Raw genomic sequence first — 20,570 nt, 5'->3', positions numbered from 1 at the left:
ACATGCAAAATATACGAAACTTCACAACAAACAAACTTTACCACAAGGGAACATCTGACGAAAAGTCTCTCCAAACTCAGAGGCTTTTAAAAAAGGCTTCCAAAGCCGGGATACCTGCAGGCAAGTCAGCGAGTCTACTGCCCACCCACCTGTTTTAGGATTTTCTACCACATCCATCAGATCTAAAGCAGGCTGATTGTTCTCCCTGTCTCTGTCCCAGTCTGTCATATGCAGCAGGGACACCCATCCACATATACAAACATAATGAGCTGGCCTCCCACTGCATCTGTCTCCATCTCCTCAGCTGTCTCCTTCCTTCTCAACATCTATCCAGCACATCCTCTTCCATCTAAACTCCTCAATCTTTCTTTCCCCTCTGTCCCTTTGCACTTTCATCAGGTTTGCCACAATTTTTTCTTTGTACACTTCTGTTTCTTCCCTTTGTAACACACTTTGGTGTGTATGTGTGTGTGTGTCACCTGAAAAGCACTGCCAGTGTTTCCCCAGTGCCACACTGACAGATGGGCCAACCACAGCTTGGTTCCTGCGCAGCAGAGTAGCCAGGAGCATCAACACATCCGCCCAGGTGTTGAGCACTGCACCCTGGGCCTGAGCATCTAAGGACCAAAACAACCACATATTCATCTAAAAACACTTTTCTTTCATTTTAAGGTCTTATTTGGATTTGGGGGGGGGGGGGGGGGACGTTTTGGGTTACCCAAGTCAGCGACAGACAGCGTGAGGATGGAAATGAGGTTGTTCAGCAGGGGTTTGAAGCGCTCTCGGTGGAACAGCACATCCTCACTGTGCATTGCTGCTGACTGCAGGAGCTTACACAAACTTTGCACATAATACAAGCTACTCAGCACCTGAGGGAGAAAGAGAGAGTCAGTGGTAACGAGTGCCGAGTTACCAGTGAAAAAACAGACATACAGCACTTTGGTTTCACAACCCTTAATGACAACAAATAGCCGATTAATTGGGACAAAGCGGAACTGAACTAGAAACCATAATGCCCTTCTATTGTACTTGAGGTAGAAAAGCATTTTTCTAACATGAGTGTACTTAAATGAAAGATTGTGATAGGTTTAAAGGGTTAGTTCACACAAAAAGTGAAAAAAAATGAAAAAAGTCATGCTGTTCCAACACCATAAGACTTTGGTTAATCCTTGAAACACAAATTAAGATATTTTATTGAAACCTGGCAGGTCTATTGACACTTTTCCTCTATTAAAAGTCAGGGTAATCAAAATTTCAAAATGGTCATAAAAGCTCTAAAAAATGGAGCGGATTTATCAAATTCTGGTGAAGAAATTCAATGGCTTAATATGATAGACAGAATTTAATTTCGGCTTTTATGTGCATCTTAACAATGACCGACAGACATACATAGAGGCTGCAAATATAATAAACACAGAAGCTCAAACGTGCGTGCTTAATCCAAGAACCAATGAAGTTTGTTCTATCGTGTGACAAGCATGTATTTATATGAGAATTAAAGGCTAAATTAAATCGCACTTATGACCTTTTGGATATTATGAAATTTGTTCCCTTTTTTGATAGACTATCCCTTTAAGCACAAATGATACTTAATTGTTTCACTATGCTAGGGATATTATACGAGTGCGTATGATGTCAATTGTCATCAGCATGGTATGGCTGATTTTTTCAAACCGCATATGACGTGCCTTGATTAGTTTGCCTACAAGGTGACTTTAACAACAGTACTTCATTGTTAGCGAAAAGTATTATCAAATAATTATCCAAAAATATATAAAAAAACAAAAACAAACAGAAGTTTGTGAATGTGTTGGAGTTCCAATTTTGTGGAAATTTGCAGAGCTTTCAGTTGTGTTCTGCAGGCGCACATCCCCTTATGACAGATTGGTGTTTAAGTGGAGGTAGAAAATCCCATAATGCACCTGGTTCCTAGCATCTTCCATAGCAGCTGGCAGGAGAGGTGTCCTTAGCTCACTGACACATTGAGATATGGTCGCAGCATCCACCACACTGAAACAGACAGCAAAAAACCAACAGGAAGTCAGATTTTTTCCTAGTCTAAATAGATGAATACACATATAAATAAATAAATAAATAAATAAATAAATAAATAAATAAATGAATGAATGAATGAATGAATGAATGAATGAATGAATGAATGAATGAATGAATGAATGAATGAATGAATGAATGAATGAATGAATGAATAAATGGAATCTAACTTTGTGGTTTTGTGTCTAAGTTTTGTGTCTTTTTCTTTTGTACATTTTATGTGGGTCTTTCTGTTAGCCAACAGACAAAACACCCACAATTTGGTATTTAGAAAAAGTGGGCAGAAGGCAGGCAGGATGTGGTAGTGGTAAAGTGTTGTCAGGTTAACCATGTGAATAAAGTTGTACTTGTGTGTGAAACTGAGGCAAGAGGTATGCATGGCAGTGTTACCTTATTTTTATTCATATTTTAAATTATCTTTTATCTCTTTTTTTATTATAGTTTATGTACAAACATTTTTTGTTTATTTTTTCGTAAATGTTATTATTAATTAAAATACTGCTTTTTCGGTTTGATTTATTTCTTTTTCAGTTATTTCCAGTTAATAATTTTAGTGTTTCAACTTAAACTTATTTTTTGTTATTTCAAAAGTTTTTCATTTACGTTTTTTTAACTAATATTTATATTTTGGTTTATTTCAATGAGCTGAAATGGTTTTAATAGTTTTAGTTAACAATAGTAACCCTGGTGCACAGGTCTGTATTAAGTATGGAAGCTTCTTTCCGCCACAGAATAAACCATTTAATAACAACATTAAAAGGAAATTGTGACTTTTTTTTATCTCTTTCTTAGAATTTCATGATATAAAGTCAGAAATGCGAGATATAAACACAGAATTGTGATGTACAGACAAAATTGTGATATATAAAGTTAGAATTGCACGATATAAAGTGAGAATTTCAAGATATAAAGTCAGAATTGCATGATATAAAGTCAGAATTGTAGCTCTTCAAAAAAAAAAAAAAATTAGTGACTATTTCCACTAATATAAATGTTTACTAAACATATATGAATATTAGCAGTTAATTACAGACACCTATTGTATACATATACCGTATTTTCCGGACTATAAGTCGCTCCTGTGTATAAGTCGCATCAGTCAAATAATGCATAATGAAAAGGAAAAAAAAACATATATAAGTCGCACTGTACTATAACGCCAGCTTTACACCGCACGCGCAAGCATTGGCGGGGCAAAAGCAGTGCGGAGAGCAGAGCAGAAGCTTTCTTTGTTTTCTTCATTACAGTTAAAGTAACCTCTGCTTTTCGCCAGTACCTCAAAAGTTTCTCACTCTCTCCAAACTTTCTTCCTGCTGCTCAAATACCGTTTTCAGCTGCATGTTTTACTACCTGCAGTTTGTAATTTGTAGAATAGGATTTTCTGTAAGAAGGGGCATTTTGTTTGTGTTCAGTCTTTCTCAGTTTTTGTCTTTAAAGGGATAGTTCACTTGAAATTAATTTTTTATGTTTTAGCTTACCTCATGGGCATCCGAGATGTAGGAGTATTTGTTTCCCCAGTAGTTTCAATTTTGATCATTTTAGGTCAAACCGTTCTTGTCTGTGCCTCACATAATGCAGGTCTATGGTCACCACCTCAAAGAGCATACACAGAGAAGTCCAAATTAAACTATCCCCCATCGTAAGTACACACTGATGGCCTAAGACACGAAACGAGCGGTTTATGTGAGAAAACGGACAGTATTTATATCGTTTTTACCTCTTGTACACCACTACGTCCGACTGATCTGAGGGCGCGCGTGCGTGTTTCCTGTTGTGACATTTGCGAGTTCTGGCTTTAGTCTGAATATGTTATAAATATGTTTAGATCATCACAGTGAAAGGTAACACTTCCCAAATTTCTTTGTAAACAATGAGAGACATACACGCGCGAGAGATCCACTTCCGACGCTTTCCGCGCTTGCGCAGACTAAAGCCAGAACGCGCGAATGTCACAGCAGGAAACGCGCGCGCCCTCGGATCAGTCGGACGTAGTGGTGTACAAGAGGTAAAAACTATATAAATACTGTTCGTTTTCTCACAAAAAAACGCTTGTTTCGTGTCTAAGGCCATCAGTGTGTACTTACGATGGGGGATTGTTTAATTTGGACTTCTCTGTGTATGCTCTTTGAGGTGGTGACCATAGACCTGCATTATGTGAGGCACAGACAAGAACGGTTTGACCTAAAATGATCAAAATTGAAACTACTGGGGAAACAAATACTCCTACATCTCGGATGCCCATGAGGTAAGCTAAAACATATCAAAATTTAATTTAATTTCAAAGTGAACTATCCCTTTAAGTTAATATTTCAGTTAACAGTTTTTTTCAGTTTTTAGTTGTTTTCAGTTTATTTTTCAGGGTTAGGCAACAGGAGCAGCATAGAGCACCCTCTCACGACTGTAGATGTAGCTAAATTTTTATTCTTGTCAGTCAGTATGAATTAGATTTGATATACAAGCCGCACCTGACTATAAGTCCCAGGACCAGCCAAACTATAGAAAAAAAAAGTGTGACTTATAGTCCGGAAAATACGGTAGATGTATAACATAATTATGGAAGCTCGTTTCCACCACAGAATTAAAAAAATCATTGCAAACTTTTTTTCCTACACAATCAAGAATTGCGAGTTATAAAGACACTTTTTTCAGATCTTTCTCAGGCTTTTTATATCTCAAAATTCTGACTTTATATCTCTCAGTTGTGTATTCTTAAGTCAGAATTGCGAGATATAAACATGCAATTAAAAGAAAAAAATATTGCAATTAACTTTTTTTTTTTTTTGGCGGAAACAAGCTTCCATAATCATGTTATACATGTACATGTACAGTATGCAATTTGTGTCTGTAATTAACTGCTAATATTTACTATATTTTTAAACATTTATATTAGTGAAAATGAAGAGTCACTTATTTTACTGTTTTCTGTAGAGCTGTTTTTTAATTTTCCTGTAATGTTATATCACTGTAAAGATGCTTTGAAACGATCTGTATTGTATAAAGGGCTAAATAAAGGTGACTTGACTAATAAAACGTTATATACACGATTATATATACACAATTTAATAATATATAAATAATGTTAGAATTCTGCACAATATCTGTTTTCACATGTCTCTCTAACCTGGCCATGCTCTGAAGTATTTGGTTGTGCTTTAGGGAAGATAGACTAAACTCAGGAAGCACAGCCAGCAGGTTGTCCAGTAGACCGCACACAGCGAGCAACAGGTGAGGTGTTACTATAGCAACAGGCTCGGTCCTTCCCCCTGGGTGTGACTCCTGAGTGAGAGTGGAGTCTGAGCTGTCCGTGTCACTCTGACCTACAACACAAGAAATAACAGCAGAAAGACTCAAAATCACTAAAGGCTGAAAGAAACATTCCCCTCAAGACCAAACTGTCAGTTAGTAAAAAAAAAACAACGTTGTACCCTGAGCAGTGAGTCTGTTGACTGGAGCTTCCTGGATTCCAGCAACTTCTGAGGTGGGAACTGGAGAATGAGTCCCACTAGAGATACCTGATGGAATCTGAAGAACATAAAAACTAGCATGACAACAATTTGACAATTTCAGAGAGATGTTACCTAAGGGTTGTGAAAAGCTACAAATTTTATTCTGCGATAACAACCAGCTGGATGTACGTTATCCCATTTTATTATATATGTACATTATCCCTTTATACATTTATAAAATAAATGTATAATCAAAACTAATAATAACTATAATATTTTACATACATAACACACTACTGCTCAAACGTATTTGGTATGTACAATTTTCACATCTCTTATGCCAAGGCAGCATTTATTTATTAAAAAATATATTTTCAGCATCATTACACCAGTCTTCAGTTTCACGTGATCCTTCAGAAATCACTCTAATATGCTGATTTGGTGCTCAAGAAACATTTCTTTTTATCAATTATGAAAACAGATGTTTAATATGAAAGTGCCGCTTAATATTTTTGTTAATTTTAATATATATATATATATATTTTTTTTTTTTATGAAATACTTTTTAAATGATACTTTGATGAATAGAAGATAATGATTGTCTTTACTGTCACTGTTGATATTCAATCTGTCCTTGTGAATAAAAGTATTAATTTCTTTCAAAAAGGAAATTGTACTGACCCCAAACACAGTAGTGTATAATATATGGACATTAAATAAGCTAGCCTGTTCACTAGAAAATAATTTAAACATATTGGTCAACCACAAATGAAATATTCAACTGACCAGAGTACTGGAGGTGGACATGGATCCTGAGCCTTGAGTTTGGTTTAGAGGAGCAAGCATCTCTCTCCAGTGCTTTAGAGAATCATTCAGATCTGTCTCTACATATACAGAAAGATACACACACCGCTTCATTTACAAATAAAACTGTAATATTTATAACTAAATTATATGCACTGGAATAATTACCTCTAACAGTGTATTAGCACTAACATTTGTTATCACAAGGGAATGATAAATATATACACCATCATCTAAAATATGCGGCACACCCGCCATGATCTCTAGTACAGAACAGTATTAATAATGTGTGTAAGCATATGGATGCCACAGAGTCAGACATCCACTAATAGCTGGCAGTGCTCTGGCCGTGTGGACAGCGTACCCTGGGTGACATTGGCTGGCGGAAGAGGGGGGCTGAGGGTAAAGGCATGTCTGCCCATGTAACAGCTCTTCACCATCTGGCCCACGCTCTCAAAAAACTGGCAGTGGTACAACAGAGCCTGCAGGGCAGGAAGCCCGACCAGACACAAGCCTGAATCCTCATCATGCACGCAGGGGCTCTGGGAGACACAAGAAAGGGAAGAATACAAGAAGAAAAAAAGACAATGTTTTTTTTTTTTTTTTAAAGGGCAATATAATACTGAGGAAACCAGAAATCACCTTAGACAGATTTGTTATGTCTGCAGAGCTTTTAAGACAGGCTGTGATATTGATATTCAGTTCTGAAAGTTTATTCTCATGTAAACATACCTGCCAGGCACACTCTTTGGCCTCTTCTGCATTAGCAGGCATTGGCATCACAAGGAGGTTTTGCAAAATAAACGCTGCCTATAGGGAAGAGAAACTTAAAAGTCAGAAACACTGCCATCTTCTTGCAAATTAATGGAAATGCATGCTGGTTAAATTCTCAGTGGAATCGCAGAAAGCAAGCAAATTCCTCAAAAAGAGAAATGCAAACACATTCCTTTAAAACCGTGACTGAGGTATAGTTAAGATTATTTTCTCTGCAGTGTCAATGTGTATACGGGTTTAACCTCTTTTTTTCTCTTCCTGTTTATAAATAAGCCTTTTATGAAAGCTGTACTAATAATGAGACATTCAGAAATAGATCACAGATCTTTGAACACAGAAATCCCCACTTATACAGCCAGGAAGTGGCCATCTGACTGATTTAAGCTAGTAAAGCTAACGAGCACACTGTATTGCACAGCTTTTGATGCATACATAAAACTAATACAATATATTTTATATACAAACAGGTTTATTCATCAGTATTGGTCATTGTGGCGAGGTGAACGAGCGAGGGACATGGGAGGAGCGAGTGAGCCCGGGGACGTAATTGCGAAGGAGCGTCACCTGCAAGCCACACCGTCTCGAGTCCTCTCATGAGGGAGCTCAGAGGCATTTAAGGACGAGCGACACCAGTCAAGGACGAGAGAGGACCAGGCCTGGATTTTACGTTGAGTTTTGTTTTGTTATGTGTGTGAGGGCAGTCATCCGTGAGGGGCTGCCAATAGTTTACTTTCATTTTGTTCATTTAATAAAAGTTGTTGAATGTTCGCCAGTTCCCGCCTCCTTCCTTCCCATCTACAAACTTTATTACATTGGTGCCGAAACCCGGGAGGAAGGAGGGACACGCTGTCGAAGAACCCTCGCTTGGGGATCGCGGTGCTGAGGAGTTCGGGCAGCGCGGATGGAGAAGGACCGCGAGAGGCTGCCCGAGGCAGTGGTGCTGGAGCGAGTGAAGACCGGTGGGGCGGAGAGCTCGCTGCCGTGACCCTGGGTTGAGGTGGGGTGGCGGCCGTCCTGGAGGGAGCGGAGGAGTCGCCGGTATTTGCCATGGGCCGGAGCCTGCTGCCGTCCGCCATGATGGGGAGGAGCAGGGAGCACGGGGCTCACTGCCGAATGCCCTCAATCGGAGGAGCCACCGCCAGCCGCCAGGGTGAGGAGGATTGGGCCATCCACCGGGCGTTCAGCACCATCGCAGCACCATACGAACTTTATTACAGTCATTCATAAAATTGATGTGTATGTTACCAAGCACACACTCAAGTACCACTTTACTTAAAAGGGTCATTAATTGTTTTTTTTAATACTGTCGTCTGAGGTAAACTTTGGCGTGACATTCGCATGTTTTTTTTTTTACATTCAAAAACATCATAATGAAAGGGTTCCCAAAATGTATTTATGAAACAAACACAATGATTTATCTCTCATTCACCTGCAAATAATTGGAATGTTATTTTTTATTATTACTTGGCCTGCCTGATTGGTGGATATAACCACGAACCTAATTACTATTGGGTGCATTACTACCCTGCATTACTTACACACAGACCCACACACACACAACAAGTAATTCCATCAGCAAAACTTCACTGCAGACAAATCAGCATGTTCAAAACTTCTGCGATTGTATATTTCCTTCAAATAACAAGTCAAGAGAGTTAACAATACAAATCAAGAAAGGAATGTTATTTCACTATTTAAGATAGCCCGCCAGACAATAGTGATACATTTTGGTAGCACGACTGGAAAATAGCCCCGGGAAAATACATTAGCCCCGGGAAGTCTGGCTTTGTGAGCCCTGGCTTATACGTTTGAATCGGATCAATCGTAGGACAATAAACCAACAACATCTCAAATACAAAGGATACTCTGGCCTGTGACAGCGTGTTAGTTAGTCACGTACACATAATCAGTAGTTTTCAAATTATCTGTAACAATGCAAAACTACAAAAACTTTTTTACTCACATAAGTGTGTTGCACCATTCCTTTCGGATTCAATAGAAGGCACAGCATGGTTTTTTAAATCTCATTCTGTCTGCAAATTCAGTCTCTTGTTTACAAATGAATCCGTGGTGAAATGACGCAAACAAAGCTTGCAGTTCTTCCATAAACAGGCACTGCACAATATTTTGTAATCTTCAATGGCATGTTTAGCTCCACGTAGGCCTATGTTATGTTACATGTCATGTGCAAAATGATGGGCGGGGCTACAGTTAGCCATTGTTCTTCTTCGGTTGAGGTGGCATTAAAATTATGTTATGACGTTACTCTGTGCGTTCGCTCAGCGGCTGCTGTGACACTTGCTGCACACTGCTAAGAGTAAAGCGCTTCTGCCAAATAAAACCAGAAACCGAGGGTAACACAGATATGATGCAATTGTAAGGCGACTCCCTCAGACATCCGGGCTCCTTGGTTAAAAAAACAATTTTCTCACAATTTACAAATAGTTGGAAATATTTGGGATATTGTAAGAAATCAACTGAACAAAATATATAACACTGGCCTGGTTTTTTTGGGATATTTTACTGCAAAAATATTACATAGTGCACCTTTAGGACTCATAACATTCACATAAATTAAAAGAATGTGACTAATACTGACGAATAAACATATAAGGTAATGCTATTAAATAGCAGTCCCACACTAGATTTTATTAATACAATACAATTAGTAAGTTGGTATGAGGCACCAATGTAACAATATAAACAATATGAAAATTAAATGGAATTTTGGGGGTTTGGAAACAACAGTTACCATGGTAAATGCACTATACTACCATGAACAATTAATGATACATGGAAGCTGCTTCTGATGAATACCTGCATGCAAATCCATTCATGCAAACACACAAAGTACAAGTTATGCAATTTTTTGGTACTTTTTGGTAATTTCATGACTTACCAATTCTGCTGTGCAAAGGCAAAAGGCAGTAACTTTGTTTTTGGTCGAAAATTAGTTATTGCTATTTTTTGGACATTCAAGACCTTTATCATGTGCATAAATATCATTAGATCGTCCGTTGTTTGTTTGTTTTTTTGAGAAAATTATGGGTTGTCTTAACAGTGCAAGGCTGGAAAAACCTAGTAGATGGCAAAATGTCTAATCGCTCTGAGAAAACAAAGGAAATTAGCATCTGAACTCATTCATACAGTTAGCGTCTCTGTCCGAGACTACATCACACTGAGTGAACCTTCTACGAATGACTCTAATTAACATGCCTTTCCTTTCACATGAAACTTCCCCCACACTCCTGCTCCCCCAAACTTGAGATCACCTGAAATTCACCAGAAATCTCAGGATACAGTATTATATGTGTTTGATATCATTTGAAATGTCTCAGTGCGACTGGTACAAATATCTCAACTCCACAGAAGTAAACTAGAACATCATAAATGTTTTAAGAGTTTAAAGATATCTTTCCTTGTTACAAGTCTATATAAACGTCTATAGAACTTGATTAATGCAAATTCCAATTGTGAATTTGTGTTTACATTTGAAAGAGTTTCAAATGGTTCTGGGTATGCATCTGGTTCTGGGTAGTTAAGGAAATGTTGCAAAGAGCTCAGTGTTCGATACTGTATTCAGATCAGCCCATAATGCTGGAAGTTTTAACCCATGCAGCATTACGTAACCTTGATAAGTCAGGTATACATTTCATTCTTTACTTCAGAGTATTTGATGGATTACATTTGGATTGATTATGTAATTGGCATTATACATTTACCTGACTGTTAATAAATTGTTACACTTTGATTGATTCTGACTTGGTCTGGAATTATTTAGGTTATGAACGGACCTAATTTAAACAAAGGGTTAAACGGAATAATTAAATATGTACATAAACTATTAAATATAAATGACCAAATAACCAATTGGCATTCTAACCTAAATTCTAAATTATGATTAAAAGGAGTCAGATAAAGAAGAATTGGAACAAAATCCTTTATGCCCAACTGAAAACATAGAACGCGCAGCGACCTTCACCCGCCATCGTTATCCTCCATTGGGACGATTTGGTCGGGTTTACAACAGTAACTTCCAAAAGCCCAGGAGAAACCAAGGCAGAACACCATAACACCAGTTACCACTCTTTGCCTTTGTTTTGGAACTCTCAAATTGAGTTCTGGTACTCTGTCTTTGTTTAGCCATGCGTCAAAATTAAGTTATTGTGCCGACATGCAGTCATGGTATTATGCCTTTGTTTTACTGTCCATTAAAGTTTGCCGCATCTAAGTTACGGCATAGCCTGTGCACTGTCATACATCTTTTCATAATACAGAATATTCACTCAGCACCAGCCTGTCAGACAGTATGGGACTGCCCATTTATTAAATGAATAAATATGAGTATTTATTCATATAATTCAGTGTCACCTAGCAGTCAACCTGTAAGTTTTGCTGCACACCAATTGAAGATACTTTTTACTAAAGGTATTGTGTCATGTCTAATGTATTAATAATTCCATTAGAATGCAACCAAAGCACATGATAGTAATAAGAAGATGGCTATAAGTAATTGTAAATCATGAAGCAAGAATAACAAGTTTTGTGTTGCTTTTTAAAAGAAGAGGGTCAGCTCTTTCTTTTGATATATTGCATGCTCAGATATTCATAAAATAAATTAATAATCTATGGATTATTACATTTGTGTGAAAATGGTCAAAAAACCTGACGGAGGCTGGCAACTTTTTTTAAATGCTTGCAGGGAAAGACTTAAACAAGCAAAAAATAATCTTAATTCAAACCGAAAACAAGCAAACGTTATTTTGCTTACCCTAATGGCAGATTATTTTGCTTATTTTTTCTCAAAACAAGACAAAATCTTTTGCTTGTCTAGTAAATGCTTCTTACAATGTTATAATTTTTACATGCAGTATATGGACTGGAAGTAAGAAAAGCTTCTTTTTGAAGTGTAGTAAAAATATAGCGGTTATCCCTGTTAAAGCAGAGTTGCTCTTATAAGCATTACTTTGTTAGGCATTAGCATTGACTGTATTTCTTGTCAAATGAAAACAGAGGACTTATGTATTAATACTAGGCCTACGTTAATATTTTTGATGTGATCGTCTTGTGAATGTTTTGTACACAGTAAAATCTTACCCGTTTATTATCTTACAATCCATTAAAGCATTTTCTTCTCAAATCAATATTTCATGTCCCAGTCATCATTTATATGGTGAAAAGCTGTGATATGTCTGTACATTATCCCTTAAATGTCTTGTTTGAACTTGTTCATTCATCTAGGCTCAAAGCTGCTTGCTAAGAAATGTTTTTTCTTTGCGGAAGCTTTGTATTTAATGAGCTAATGACATATTTCAACTCAAATCAATATTTCATGTCTACTTATTCACTTATGTGGCAAGTAGCTGTGTAATAAGCGAGACGATGTACATCCAGTTGGTTGTTATAGCAAATTAAACCCTGACGCAAAGCGGAATAACAACTGGCTAGGTTTGCATTAGCCCTTACTAATTTCATTTTATGCGACCTAGGGCGAGTTTATCTGGAATAAATTGTAACACAAAGAAAAATGAGCCTGTCAGTTTTTAACTGGTGATTTCAGCCAGCACTCTCGATTTTTTTTTTAGTCCAATATGCATCAGAGGGCCGGGAACACAGAATGTGCTGGTGCCTAGACTCTGAGTCTGAGGAAGTCTGGGTAAACACTCATTTTTTGGTGTTGTGTTCAAGCTGAAGCTGGATGGACTCACCTCTCGCCGCACCATACTGCACTCCTGTCTCTCTAGCAGGATGTTGAGTACCGTGGCCCACAGGCCCCCCGAAATGTTCTGGCAACTCGCTGACAGCGCCACACACCCTCTCTCCAGTGAACTCAGAGCCGCACCCACAGCCAGGCTGGCACAGCGGACCTAGAGCCAGACACACACACACTCGTGCTCAGACCCCGCACATGTGCTTGGCAGTTCTAACTGCCATGGGCTCTTTGGCATGTAGCACTGGCACAAATTTGTGTTTGTCATGCCCATTATTTTCAGTGCTCAGCATCTGCTGAGCTGAGGGAGGCCTGGACACGCACGGGTACTTGGGAAAATGATCCAAAATAGAAGGCCAAGGCACACAAACTGCTAAATAAGGTTTTCATCAAAATTACTGACACATACATTTGATACTTTTACATTGCCTATGATTGCATTCAGCAACAATGTACTGTGAATGTATATCACAACACAAAAACCTAAAACAGTTTCTCTTTTTTTTAAGTTTATGTCCATGGACTTTTGTGAAAATCATTTTAATTTATACAGTTTTACATTTTGTATAGATGTATAAGGGTTAATATATCAGGTTCTCTGGCAGTTTTTTTTTTTTTATTTATTTATTATTGAATTGAAATAATGCTGTCATAAAAATAAAATAGAAATAGAAATATAACCTTGGCAACTAACTGAAATAAAATAAAGTTATGGTTCTAAAATGACTAAAACGGAAATAAAAAATAAATTAAAGCAAAATAGAATTATTAAAAATGACAAAAGCACATACAAATACTAAGACTAAAATGAAAAATAAAAATATAAAACTAAAAGCTAATTTAAAATGTTAATAAATAAAAAAGAACACAAAATAATACAAAAAAGTTAGCTTTAACCATTAGTTCATTTTTCAATGTAGCCTCTCAATTAACATGTATACAGGAAAGCTGCATTCATAATGATTATAAAATAATTAACTAATACTTAGTTTAAAATGGTTTTAAATTAACTTAGCATGTCACAACACAGAGATGTAAACTTCCAAAAAAGTATTTTATGTTATGTCTGTATGTCCCAATGTTTATTTTACACATGAAGAGCTTACCTCAGGGTCTCGGTCCACCCACAAGGGAATTAACCAGGCCAAGCCAAGCTGGGAAGCACTCTGGTCATCAGAACTTTGCTCACGCCCCAAAGACCACAAGGATATCCAGTCCTTAAACGACATACAAACAATAAATATGGAGCATAAAACTGCTGTTTTAATGTAACTAATACTTTTTAGTACTAAAGGGATAGTTGTTGCCCCAAAATGAAAATTATGTCATCATTTACTCACTGTCACACTGTTCCAAACCTTTCTTTCTTCTGAATTACAAATATTTTTTATCCATACTATGGAAGTCAATAGGGACCAGAAACTGTTTGGTTACCAACATTCTTCAAAATATCTTCATACATGAAAGTCATACAGATTTGGTTTGGAACAACATGAGAGTGAGAAAATGATGACAATGTTAATTTTTAAGTGAACTATCCCTTTAAACGGGTTTCTAGTGATAGACCAATATAATCGGCCAATATCAGGTTTACTAAATTGATTATAAGAAGAGCTAGCACCCCCTAGTGTCAGTTTCAAAGCCTACTAATGTCATTGTCAATTGCAATGGCATTTCTGACCTCGTTTTTGGTTTCCTTCATCATCTCATGTGACAGGTGAAGCAGGCAGATAACTGCATTTTTCGTGACTCCTTTTCCCATGAAGGACATTGAGTTTCCACCCAAATCTACATAGAATGAAGAGATGACCTGGGAAGAGCAATCAAATAGGAACACGATCATAATTAGCTGTCTGAGAGATGAATAGGGGTCATTTCATTGTGTGTCATTTACATTCTATCATTTGATATATTTTTTAACCATATTACCAAGTTGTCAAGGAAAATTTAAGTAGGGCAAATAAACAGATACATTTCTTTCTTCAGATAAACAAAAACGAAAAAAGAGGGGGAAAAAATCACTGTGAGTCCATATAATGAGAGTGAATGGCTAATGCTTGGTTGATGCATGAAAAAACACACAAAGCGATTGTGATGGTAATTCATACAATACCAGTCTTCTCAAGTGAAACAATGGGTGTGTGGAAGAAAAATAAAAACTTTTTAAATCTTTTTTTAAACTACAATTTGTGATCTACCGTCATATGAGTGTTAACGAGTGAGACATTGTGACAACGTAAGCGCGTTGAGAAGCTTGTGCGATTTTGGTCTTCTGCTTTTATAATTACTTCATGCATAACTTCACAATGCACTTGTATTTATTAACTTGCGAATGTACCTAGGACAGCTAGCAAGATGTGTTGGTTTATAGTTTAAAAAGATTTTTAATAGAAGAGAGAAAGTCATACACCTCAGTGATGGAATGAGTGTTTGTAAATTATGAGAGAATTAAAATTTTGGGGTGAACTATCTCAGTTATGATTAAGTTTAATTGGGTTATAGAGGAATATAGATGCAAAAAAATTAGATACAGCTGAGACTCGGCTGGTTGGTATGAAGAAAGGTTATTTTCGTAAACGAAAACTGAAACTAAGACTAAAACTAATGGTCAAAAAACATTTCCGTAAACTGAAATAAAATGAAAAAATCTGAATAAATAAAAAACTAAAACGAAACGAAACTAACTACTCTTATTAAAAAACTAACTGAAATAAAATAATAATTAGCAAAAATAAATATTCGTTTTCGTTATTAATAAGCTCTCTTTAATGTGGTGGAAAATCTGACTGTGGCGGTCTGTATATTGCGCTACTGCGCGTGAAGTGATCTGAGGAGATTAACCACTGTCCTGTGACGGACGCGTGCAGACAGTCAACACATCGCTAGTCCTAAACGACAGTTCACAAAGAATCAATGCGTTCGTGGCAGTGAAATGGGAAATAACACAAGGTAATGAGATCCACGTTGAACTTCTTTTAACTTAAGCTCACTGTTTTAGAATGGCGTTTCTTACGCGACGAGAGACGCAGGCGCAAAAGTCAGCAACTATAGTAGTATGTACTAGCCTACTGTGTGTTTGAGATTTCATGTTTGCATAATATTGACAGGCTAAAAGGTGTTATCATAATCATTTACTACTAATAATATTATTATCTGTGTGGAGACATTTCCCCACAAAGTAGGGAATACCAGGACACACATACACACACGTTTGTTTCACTATATTAAAGCCCCGTTTCCACCACAGGAACTTTACCCAGGAACTAGGAACTTTGGGTGGTACTTCGTGTGTTTAGACCGCAGGAACCAGGGTAAAATTGAAGTTCCGGGTAAATATTTCCCCCTCCAAACGGCCCTGCTCGCGAGGTAGTACTTTTTCAAAGTTCAGGAACTTTCGAGGGCGGGACTTGGGCGCTGAACATGCTGATTGGTTGAGCTCACGCAGTTCAACCGGCATTTTTAAAAGTCTTTTGCGAGGTTCGTTCTGCGTTCAGTAAATATCAGTCTTTGCTCTCTGTCTGGTGGCGCGCGGTCGTCTCAGCCATCTCACGTTCAATGTCCGTAATAGCTGATAATAATATACATTGTCATTTTAAATCTAGCTTTACAAGCTTTCTGAATATGCTGCAGCTGCATGCTGCTGAATCTGCATATTAGTGCTCTTTTCTGTCATTGTTAATTACCTCTTTAGTAAACCTATACATAACCAGCAAAAGCAGCAAAGCTTGAATCTCTTCCATACTCGTTATTAATTTTTTTTCACCATGTAAACGACCTGACCGATTACTTTTAAGTGTGTGTCCTTACATGACGTGACGGCGCGCGCCGCGCTCATGTTGACAAGAGAGGAAAGTACATTTTTCTGAGGGGTAAACTTTTTATTTCGTAAGTTATGAAGATAATGTTGGAGTAATGACACAGCGTATATTGCCCCAGGCAGTTTTTACTTTAACTGCGCCTGACAGAAGATTTTTTTTTCTGAGATGATTATTACACTTTACAACAAATAGCTATAAATAATACTGTATTAGTCCTGGTGGCCGTTAAGAGTTGCTATGGCTACAGTCAACACACTCCAGCTGCTGGAGAAAACAGCGTTGACATTTTTGGTGCGGCAGACAAACTGCATGTGACAAAATGATTGCGATTGAAAGTCATCACATGTAAACACCAGATCGGTTTAGATAACGTCTCATGTAAACAGATCACTAAATCTTTCAATCGGTACACACACAAATGATTACTGTCCTTCACTGATTTGGAGGAACAGTCGCGCGCAGTCCTACATCACCGGACTAATTTGCCTAATCTTCTCGGAACTTTATCGCGGTCGAAACGCAGACAGCTGCAGGTCTGGGGGGGAGAAAAGTTCCTGTAAAAAAGTTCCTGGTACAAATAGTTCCGGGTAATTTTGGTGGAAACGGGGCTTAAGTGAGGATATTGCATGGACTTCCATTGATTTTATATCAGGTTAATGATATTTTATATCCCCTAACCCAAATCCCTATCCCTAAACCTACCCATCCCAAGAACGTGCAAAACAATAGATTTAAATAAAAACATGTTTTGGCCAATTTATAAGCCTTTTTAACTAGTGAGGACCAGTCAAATGTCCTCACTAGTCAGTTATCATAATATTTTACTAGATAAGTGAGGACATTGGTCCCCTTTACAATTATAGCACAACAAACACACACACACAGAGCACAACAGTGTGTGTTGGCTGTATTCAGATGACTTTAGCTGTGGTCTTACACTGCTAGCCTACATTGTACTACTGAAGAAATTAAAATAAGCTTTTAATTGTTTAACAATATTTCATCTTTGTTATGAATGAGTTTGTCTGGAATTTATAATTTTTACTTTTATATTTTACGTTGCATTTATTTTGTTCTTTAAGATAGATCCTCTGAGTATTAGCCTATGTCAAAAATATCAAATATAATTTTTTAATATCAAAATATAATATAATATTTCATTTTTAATCTCCAGATCGTTGTTTGTATAGGTCATAGTTTGACTCAAGCTTTTTTGCTCAAAGGTGAAGACCCAACTTTATGCATGTTTTATTAGACCGTACTGGGTATAAACAATAATGCTTGTTTATCAAGTTATTTCACTTAAGGATGTTTAGTAAGAATAAACTCTAATCTGTGCAAACATTAAACTTTGCTGAAATTAAAAACCTTGATTTGGTTTTTAATAAAATAAAAACTAATTTCAAAAAGCAAAACTATAATAACCTTGGTATGAAGTGATTAATGTTTAAGTGTTTGGGCACATCTTAGACCCTTCTTGAGAGTGTGTTTAATGTGTTCTGTCTAGATGAGAGCAACAGGAAGCGTGTAAATAATATGTGCAAAACATATTCTACTGTGTAACTTGAGGCACTTGAGAACGTGTGTATACATACTTCCAGGAGGCCACTGAGGTATTTGAGGCAGAGTGTGTTTGGCTCCATGCTGGGCGCGTGTGTGCTCCAGCCAGGTAGGGCAGTTACATGGGCCATAGTCCTAAGTGTGCGCTCAAGAGAGGGCAGCCCGTAGAAGCACGGAGCGTCCGACAAGCGCAGGCACTGTAGCAAGCGTAGAGACAGCTCAGTGGCAAACGGTCCAGACAGAACCCCACACGCCCTTAAAAACAGATAAAAAATGCAAAGTGAGGAATAGAGTAATCATAATACAACCCTAAATTAAGAAAAGTTGGGACTTTTATGAAATGCAATAAAAACAAGAATATGTCATTTGTTATTTTTTTATTATTATTAACTGACACAATTACAAAGAAATGATTCCCAATGTTTTCACTGAACAACAATTGTATTTTGTTAATTAGATTTTGATTGTGATGGCTGCTTCATACTCCCACTGTTGTTTTGTGGCTTGATTCCGTTGCGTTGTGGCTTGATTCCGTTGCGTTGTGGCTTGATTCCGTTGCGTTGTGGCTTGATTCCATTGCATTGTGGATTGTTTCCGTTGCATTGTGGATTGTTTCCATTGCATTGTGGATTGTTTCCGTTGCAATGTGGCTTGATTCCATTGCATTGTGGCTTGTTTCCATTGCGTTGTGGCTTGATTCCTGTCACAGACTGACTGTGACCCCAGACTTTTATAATGAAGGGACTGAACATGGGTATGTGCATACACTGAACTGTTTCCACCATTACACATACACACAAACTAAATGCCGGCTAAAAATACAATCTTATGTTGTGTGTTTGTAAGCTGATGTTGGTGTTGTAATATCCCTTATTCGTCCCGAGTTATCACTTGCCTTGTTTTGTTTGTTTAATACTAAAATGTGTTGAAATGTTTAATGTTCAGTGATGCATGCTATTATAATATCATTACACACACAAAAAAGAACAACATAATTTACAACATAAGAGTTTATTTAATTTCATTCAGTATCAGTTTAACACAGTTTAATCAGTTTACATTTCAAACTGCAACACATACCTTCGGGTGCACCTCTCACTTGCCAAATGGAAAGTAGCCATTTTTAAGCTAGCATTTGCTCATCAAAGGTTACTTCATTTAGTTCTGACCTCATGGTGGAGGGAGAGAACCTGGGATGTAAGTGTTTCCTTATATGTTTTGTCTTTATTGTTTTGAGCTCTGTAAATGGATGTAAATAATATATGTTGTAGAGTTGAAATGTTGTGAAGGTTTTTTTTGTTCATGTCTTGTCATCTGTTTGTAACCTATAGGTTTTCCCCTAAAATGGTATGCTCCAGGAATAGGAGGAGCCAAAGCCTATAAAAGAGGCAGCCATTTTAGGGAAAAAGGAGGATAGTGTGGAGAGATTGAAACACGTTTGTATTTTTGGGCTTGTACATTGGCATAGCCAACTTACATTCGTATATTGCAAGTTTATTTTCTTTTGTATTATATTTTTTGATTATTTTTCCCGTTTTTTTTCACTATTGGTACTGTGTATATATATATATATATATATATATATATATATATATATATATATATATATATATATATATAATATTTTTTCGCCTTTCACCTTGGTGAATAAAACTACTGGACCGTGTATTTTTGTCCCCAGTCACCTATTTTACACCTCGGTCTGCTGGTACATCCTAACAATTCTGTTGCAATGTGGCTTGTTTCCGTTATGTTGTGGCTTGATTATGTTGCGTTGTGGCTTTGTTTTGTTGCGTTGCGGCTTGTTTCCATTGCGTTGTGGCTTTTTTCCGTTGCGGCTTGTTTCCGTTGTGTTGTGGCTTGATTCCGTTGCGTTAGGGCTTAATTCCATTGTGTTGGGGCTTGATTTTGTGTCGCTGGGGCCTGTTTCCGTTGCATTGTGGCTTGATTCAGTTGTGTTCCGGCTTGATTCCATTGTGTTATGGCTTGATTCCATTGCATTGGGGCTTGACTCCGTTGGAGTGGGGCTTGATTCCATTGCAGTTGGGCTTGATTCTGTTGCGTTGTGGCTTGATTCAGTTGTGTTGTGGCTTTATTTCGTTACGTTGGGGCTTGTTTCCCTTGTGTTGTGGCTTAATTCCGTTTGCTTTGTGGTTTGATTCAGTTGCAGTGGGGCTTTATTCTGTTGCGGTGGGGCTTGATTCTGTTGCCTTGGGGCTTGATTCCGTTGCGTTGTGGCTTGATTCCGTTGAGTTGTGGCTTGATTCCGTTGAGTTGTGGCTTGATTCCGTTGAGTTGAGGCTTGATTCCGTTGCGTTGGGCTTGATTTTGTTTTGTTGGGGCTGTTTCTCTTGCATTGTGGCTTGATTCTGTTTGCTTTGTGGCTTGATTCTATTTGCTTTGTGG

At 37.5% G+C, this 20,570-nt stretch overlaps 2 protein-coding genes across 2 annotated transcripts in view; one reads left to right on the top strand and one right to left on the bottom strand.

The window, feature by feature from the left end:
• The window catches only part of dok6 (docking protein 6), a 167,252-nt gene extending 158,290 nt beyond the window's left edge, over positions 1 to 8,962 (top strand). The window contains exon 8 of the mRNA XM_067435477.1: positions 7,544 to 8,962. Coding sequence (XP_067291578.1) covers positions 7,544 to 7,623 — 80 coding nt within the window. The 3' untranslated portion in view covers positions 7,624 to 8,962. The remainder of the gene's footprint in view (positions 1 to 7,543) is intronic.
• The window catches only part of rttn (rotatin), a 97,441-nt gene that overhangs the window by 29,511 nt on the left and 47,360 nt on the right, over positions 1 to 20,570 (bottom strand). Inside the window, exons 28-39 of the mRNA XM_067435475.1 lie at positions 18,200 to 18,419; positions 14,468 to 14,596; positions 13,893 to 14,003; positions 12,785 to 12,943; positions 7,035 to 7,112; positions 6,667 to 6,844; positions 6,285 to 6,382; positions 5,478 to 5,574; positions 5,174 to 5,369; positions 1,923 to 2,010; positions 719 to 869; positions 480 to 617 (exon numbers count right to left, since the gene is read on the bottom strand). Of these exons, the coding sequence (XP_067291576.1) occupies positions 480 to 617; positions 719 to 869; positions 1,923 to 2,010; positions 5,174 to 5,369; positions 5,478 to 5,574; positions 6,285 to 6,382; positions 6,667 to 6,844; positions 7,035 to 7,112; positions 12,785 to 12,943; positions 13,893 to 14,003; positions 14,468 to 14,596; positions 18,200 to 18,419 (1,643 nt within the window). The remainder of the gene's footprint in view (positions 1 to 479; positions 618 to 718; positions 870 to 1,922; positions 2,011 to 5,173; positions 5,370 to 5,477; positions 5,575 to 6,284; positions 6,383 to 6,666; positions 6,845 to 7,034; positions 7,113 to 12,784; positions 12,944 to 13,892; positions 14,004 to 14,467; positions 14,597 to 18,199; positions 18,420 to 20,570) is intronic.

This window comes from Pseudorasbora parva, chromosome 24 (assembly GCF_024679245.1).
Source record: "Pseudorasbora parva isolate DD20220531a chromosome 24, ASM2467924v1, whole genome shotgun sequence".
Classification (NCBI taxonomy): Eukaryota; Metazoa; Chordata; class Actinopteri; order Cypriniformes; family Gobionidae; genus Pseudorasbora; species Pseudorasbora parva.
Note: the sequence above shows the minus strand (reverse complement) of the source record. Positions and strands in the feature narration are given on the sequence as shown.